The sequence below is a fragment of the Pinus tabuliformis genome, chromosome 5_2, assembly GCF_031772625.1.
Source record: "Pinus tabuliformis cultivar Carrire ecotype Pingquan chromosome 5_2, CPIR1, whole genome shotgun sequence".
Classification (NCBI taxonomy): Eukaryota; Viridiplantae; Streptophyta; class Pinopsida; order Pinales; family Pinaceae; genus Pinus; species Pinus tabuliformis.
Window position 1 is genome coordinate 318,257,299 of NC_142306.1, and position 6,754 is coordinate 318,264,052.

General features: G+C 36.7%; 1 protein-coding gene across 1 annotated transcript; it reads right to left on the bottom strand.

Annotated features, from left to right (window-relative positions):
- Nucleotides 1-973: 973 nt before the first annotated feature.
- On the bottom strand, nucleotides 974-1,583 carry LOC149158788 (uncharacterized). The gene is made up of 2 exons (XM_089434101.1): nucleotides 1,347-1,583; nucleotides 974-1,147 (listed from the first exon to the last, which is right to left on the bottom strand). Exons 1-2 carry the CDS (start codon nucleotides 1,386-1,388, stop codon nucleotides 974-976), a joined length of 216 nt encoding a protein of 71 aa, XP_089290227.1. The 5' UTR covers nucleotides 1,389-1,583.
- Between the last annotated feature and the right edge of the window lie 5,171 nt (nucleotides 1,584-6,754).

Here is a 6,754-nt window from a genome sequence, read left to right on the forward strand (position 1 = left end):
AAAAACATTAAACCCTAGTCTTTGAGACTAAAAACGCAAGATCAAACAAAACACCTGTAGTAAACCACTTATCGTAATGAAATTTCCACAGTTTGGACATCAACCCGATGATAGTAATCGGAAATTTTAGTTGTGATTCCAGATTTATCACTAAAGGGTTTTCTTTTGTAGCATGAGCTATTGGAGGGTAAGTTGAGCCAAAAGGTTAACCCAGAGAGGTCTTCCCGCCACTACTGCTATTACCACAAAACAATGAGAATAATGGTTTCGTATTTGCACTCATTCCTCAAACGACGGATGAATGAATGAATTGGAACAGACAGTCAGGTAAATTCATTGTAACTTGGGACTTGCTATTGAAACATAATCGGAACGATTAGGGGGAGAATGGAAACGCTTCAACTCAGGGTTTTAATTAATTAAAAATTAATTTCTACAGATTGTAACGCAAAAGAGTAACCCTTCCGACTACCCTATGTGAAATTGCATCCGTCCATTGCACACTCAGACGAAGGATATTCGTAAGATATTTCCAAAAATATTCGTACGATATTCCCAGGACATTCAATCCGGTTCGTTGATTAAAAATATATATATAATTCCCCAAGCCTTGATCCATCCCCAGGTTGAAATATATACGCCTATGGGCGAATTATAATCAAAATATATACGCCTTTTTCTAAAAACTAACTTAAAACCTAGAAGACAATATAGGGATCTGAAGGATAATATTTCTACACAACGAAAGGAAGCTCAATGTGTTTGAAAACCTTCGAAAAAATTGTGAATAGATCAGAAAAGATCAAACAAAGTACCTTTGTCTGCATGTCTTAATCTACCAAACCCTTACCCCAACATCTCAAAAATCACTACCAGAAAGCGTATATTTAATGAAACCTTATTTTCAGAGGAAACCAGAATGCCTTGCAAAACTCAAAATGCAGCAATAAACAGGGGAAATGACTCCAATCACTCAAAACAAAGTAGTAGAATTTAAACCAAAATGACCGTCAGGATTCAAATGCGACATCACATAGTCCAGAACACCTCGAATTCCTAACATGTTATGGCTACATCCCATGACGGCATCACTTGGACTGAAATTCCACTTGTTGGAGCCTGTGCAGGCTGTCTGTAAACATTCATCCTTGATAAACAATAAATTTCACGTCAAATTTGGGGCACAATCTTGAAATACAAGGCAAAGTAAAGAATGAACAAATTTAAAGAAAACTTCACTCTCATTTAGCAGAGTAAGTGTTAACAAATTGGCTGGTCAGTAATCTCACACTGAACTTGAGCTTAAAATAAGAGAACCCAAACGCATGTGAGGGGACTGCCTTTACCTTGACACCATTACAATCAGCTAGCTGCTTCGGCTCCGCCATGGTTCTGGTGAGGAATGTCTCGAACAGAAGCAGAGTAGAGGAAGGAAGGCAATCTAAGAATTTAATAGTTTCGAATATTTTATCGCAGGCCCTTTGACTTGCAGCTTGCGGTTGTTATGGTCTTAGGTGGGAATTATCGGCATTTTCGGAGGATCGTCCTCAGTGCACGCAGAATTAAAGCATAACAGGGCCAGGTTCCATGCACAGTAGAAAAGAAGGCAACTCAACGGATATTTGGAAAGTGATGCTTGCCAGATGACACTTCAAATCAACGGTTAAAAGTGTCTCACTTGATCAAACGGAACAGGGTAAAAGTGTTGACCATTATTGATGCATAGGAAGGCCTATTAGCAGAAAAAATTTCCATAATCATAAACAGTGTTGTTATGCTTGCTCTGGCCGGACGGATGATGGTAATATGGTTTTAGCAGTATACACGCGTTGGGCGTCGTGGCTTCGGCTCCATCTTTTCAATGGTGGGGTCGTCAACATCTACTCAAACGCCCAATCCTCCCTATAACAATCTGGAGTATATGGAAATGGAGGAACTTAAAAATATTTGAGAATTCTAACATATCCTCCAATTATGTGTTAACATCAGTCTTAGCTCTCCATCCTTCTATTGCTTGACAGCAGAACAGCCGAAGGTTATAGTGCTTATATTTTGATTTTGCAGTCTTGTATGGGCTTCTTTCGCCCTCCTGATGTTTGTCTATGATGTTTTTCTATGTGACAATGATGGACTTATCTTTTATCAGACTTTTAATCTTCTTATATGGGATGCATCAGCTCATCCTTTTTTCCAGAAGCCATCCTGTCTTTCCTGGACAGATAGGTGCTTCATGTGAACTCATCAAGTATATGTTGTATATATTGCCTCAATATAAATATAAAAGCTTTTCTTTCTGAAAAAAAATAGGAAGGCCTATCAGCCTAATTAGGAAGACGAATAACAAAAAAATATATGGAGGAGATTTTATTTAAGTTTTACCATTTTTTTTAAATTAATAACAAAGTGAAAATATTTGGAAAGTGATGGTTGCGAGATGACACTTCAAATCAACGGTTGAAAGTGTCTCACTTGATCAATACGGAGGAGATTTTATTTAAGTTTTACCATTTTTTTTAAATTAATAACAAAGTGAAAATATTTGGAAAGTGATAGTTGCCAGATGACACTTCAAATCAACAGTTGAAAGTGTCTCACTTGATCAAACGGAACAGGGTAAAAGTGTTGACCATTGTTGATGCATAGGAAGGCCTATCAACCTAATTAGGAAGACGAATAACAGAAAAATATACGGATGAAATTTTATTTAAGTTTTACCATTTTTTTTTAATTAATAACAGAGTGAAAAAATAATTTGGAAAAAATTATTTTACAGTTATTGAAAAATACCAATGATAAGAAAGGATATTTAGGTAGTATATTTGTTATATATTTCAAAGTGTTTTGGGCATATTTTGGTCTAATTTATTTAGAATTTAGTAGAGATTTGTTAAATTTATAAATTTAAATGGTAAACTCTCCACAATTTTATTGCGTTAGAATTTTTTTTAAGTATTTTAAAATACAAAATCTATATACCATAAAATAAGGATTCCAAATAGAACAACCTATTGTTCACATTAGGATGAGGGGAGATATCACAATTTTACTTCATTATCAAGATTCCTTGACAATGAAGGAAGTTTCTCTCCAGTAAAATAAGTAATTATGAAGTGCATGAAAACACCTTCTAAGAATCAGAATGAGTTATAACAAAATCAGGAACCACTGATCAATTAAGGACACACTTAGAAAAAGACAAAGAAAGGATGATGTAACCACCTTGGTCACTACAATCAAATCTAGATGTTAGAGCAAGGCTCCATTCTAACTAAAAATGATAGAATCAACTAGAGGCATTGAAAGCCATAGCGATTTTCTACAAGTTTAATATTGTAAATTCTTAAATTACTGTACATGGTAGAATATGAAACTTGGAAGCTTTTCACTCCAAGTTTAATGTAAATAGATTAGTAAACAATCACATTTTAATGTTTTTTAAAGATTATAAAATGGAAAGAGACCACTCATCTCAAGGGGTTGGATGTATATTAGCATCCAAAGATATATTTTGAAATATTTGACACATATAAGAGAAACTAATATTTAAATATTAGGGAATGTAATTTAGATTTCATACCTTTATAATGAGAAATGAAATGTAATTAGTTATTAGGATAATTGATGGTTCAACCTATTATAAGTGTATAATTACACCTTTATGTATTGTGATTTTTCTGTTTGTATAACTTAATATAATAAACAATGAATATGTTTCGTGATTTATTGTAACTTTATGTAGGAGCATATTGGTAGTTGTTGTTGTTGTTTTTAAGATCTAGAGGAATTAGTGAATCATCGGGATCACTTGGGTGAGGCCCATGTTCAAAGTTGAGTTGCTACTACTTGAAAAACTTAGATATCCAAGGGATACTTTTCCTCACCTTATGGATGACTAGTATGCCTTGTTGAGAATTCTACGGGGCAACAATTGTAGGTGATTTCTCTTACTTTGATAACTGATTTTGATGTATTTTTACTTTACTTGATTAAATTTTTCTTTCCTTTATTATTATTAGTGTTCACTATCATCAAATAGCTACCAAATCATAAAAAACAATGAGACAATAGGACACAAGATATAGACAATCAACCAGGACCAAAACCTCTCCAACTAAGAGGAAAACCCATAAGAATCCTTCTCTTCTTATAGAACTTCAATTGATGAATTCCAAGACCTATGACCCTTGACCAAGACTCTCCAAGACCAAGTCATCCTTCCTTCTTGACGATCTTTCCTTACATGGCTTAGCAACAAACTTCGATATTCCAACAACTTCTCTAGCAACTTCGACTCCAACAACAATTTCCACATCTTCGACCTAGTAGCCTTAGCAAATTTGACCTAGAAGCTTCACAACTTTGACCTTGATATAACTTCAACAACTTTGACCTAGCAGCTTCAAAACTTCGCTCTAGAGGAAGCTTCACAACTTCGACCTTGCAACTTCATAACTTCACCCTTTCAACTTCACATCTTCGATCTAGAGGCAGCTTCATAGCTTCGACCTTGCAGCTTCACATCTTCGATCTAGAGGCAGCTTCACAACTTCGACCTTGCAACTTCACGACTTTGACCTTGCAGCTTCACAACTTCGACCTTGTAGCTTCACAACTTTGACCTTGCAACCTCATAGCTTTGACCGTTGCAACTTCACACCTTCAATGCAAGTTCATAATTTCGTCTAGCCCAGAAACTGTAGAAACCCTAACGAGAGAGAGAGAGAGAGAGAGAGAGAGAGAGAGAGGCCCAAAAATTTTGATCTTGACCTTATTATTCTTCGTCATCCTTTTCCAACTTCTATCTTGAGGAGATCAAACTTGACTAAGTGAGTGTGCAAATGAGGCTGAATTCCTTCTTATTTTAGGCTTGTGAGGGGTATGAATTACTATCTTGAGGCTAACTTGTCCCTTCAAGTAGGCTAACTTGATCTTTGTGCCATGACGAGGTCTTTGAGGGTTTTTTGACTCAATATTTTTTTTTTACAATATGTAACATGCCTAAATGGGTCTTCAATACATGACAATGAATCAATTGACTTTATGACAGACCTAGAAGAACTCATTGGGTACTTGACCTAAAAATAAATTTACCTTGAGCATGAAACTCGTGCCTCAAGAACACAAATAATAAATTTATTTTTCTCTTTTCATTATATACATAAAATCATGATTACATATGTCATACTGAAGACCAAACCTAGTTACATAATTCAACACTCCCTCTTCACTAGGGAGGTATTCATAATCCATATAAGGTACTTGAACATTCTCAATATGAAGAATTATCATAAGAAGAGTCGGATTAGTAACCCATATGTATAGCATTGTTGGGTGTGGAGCCTGATTATATTTTGTATTCAAAGGTATCGCCACATTGGACCCTAGTTTGAAATGGGGCGGCAACGCTGCCCGTAAAATATTCGTTGTAGGGGGGGTCTAGGGGGGGCGGCTGCGACCTTTGGGGAGCCCCCCGGCAAGGGGTTTTGGGGGCAGCGCCCCTGAAGCTAAAAACAGATGTAAAATTGCCTTGTAAAATTATAGTAATTTCTAGTCAATCTGGGCCGTTCATTAGGCAGATGATTTGACGGTAGAACTTATGTTTAGTTTAGGGTTTTTTTCCCTAGAAGGCAACCCCTCTCTTTGTATGAGGGCATTGTATTGAGTCTGTGTAATATATGTGTATTCTCTGAGCGAGAAGCAGAGAGGTGAGACTGTGAGAGAAAACAGAGGATATTACAGCGGATCTGCTGTAAGTTGTGTCTCTTCATTTTGTTGGATAATAGAAAGGAAGGACTGGTTGTTCGGGGTGGACGTAGCCCAAACTGGGTGAACCATGTATATCTGTGTCTCTCTTGTTTTATGTGTTTTATGTGTTTATATCTCTGCAATATTTTATGTGTTCCATTGCTCCGTGATATATAATTTTCAAACAACTGGTATCAGAGCCGAAGATCTATTTGGCTGATAAACTCGTAGGAAAGAAGGGTTCCTCATTCGAGTGGGAGAAATGGCGGAAGATGGTAAGTTTAGGGCAAAGAAATTTAACAGCCAAAACTTCTCACTGTGGAAGATGCAGATGGAAGATTATCTGTATCAGAAAGATCTATACCTACCATTGGGCGGTAAAACAAAGATGCCGACAGGAATGACAGATGAAGAATGGAACCTTATCGATAGAAAGGCACTCGGAACAATACGGTTGTGCCTCGCAGCGTCGGTCGCCTTCAACATTTCGAAGGAAACAACGACAGAGGGTTTGATTAAGGCATTGGAGAAACTATATGAAAAACCCTCGGCCTCAAACAAGGTATTTCTTATGAAACGGTTATTTAATATGAAGATGTCGGGAGGTGGATCTGTTGCAGACCATTTAAATGATTTTAATACTGTTACAAGTCAGTTATGTTCTGTAGGGGTAAACTTTGATGATGAAGTTAGAGCTCTGTTATTCTTGTGCTCATTACCAGAAAGTTGGAATGGTTTAGTAATGGCCATTAGTAACTCTGTTTCTGGATCTAGTACTTTAAAGTTTGATGATGTTGTCGGTGCTATCTTTAGCGAGGAAATGTGACGGAAAAGCTCCGGTGAGACATCGGGTAATGCTTTGAGTGCAGAGTCTAGGGGAAGAAAAGTGGAAAGAGGAAAGAGCTCAGGATATCACAGTAAATCAAGGAAAGGTAGATCCAAGTCTAGATCGAGGATAGTGTGTTGGAAATGTGGAAAGAAAGGACACTTAAAGAAAGACTGTAGATCT

Coding starts and splice junctions, on each gene's coding strand:
- LOC149158788 (XM_089434101.1), bottom strand. CDS start 1,388: ATGGCGGAGCCGAAGCAGCTAGCTGATTGTAATGGTGTCAAG. Junction 1,148..1,346: donor CTGATTGTAATGGTGTCAAG/GTAAAGGCAGTC, acceptor TTGTTTATCAAG/GATGAATGTTTACAGACAGC.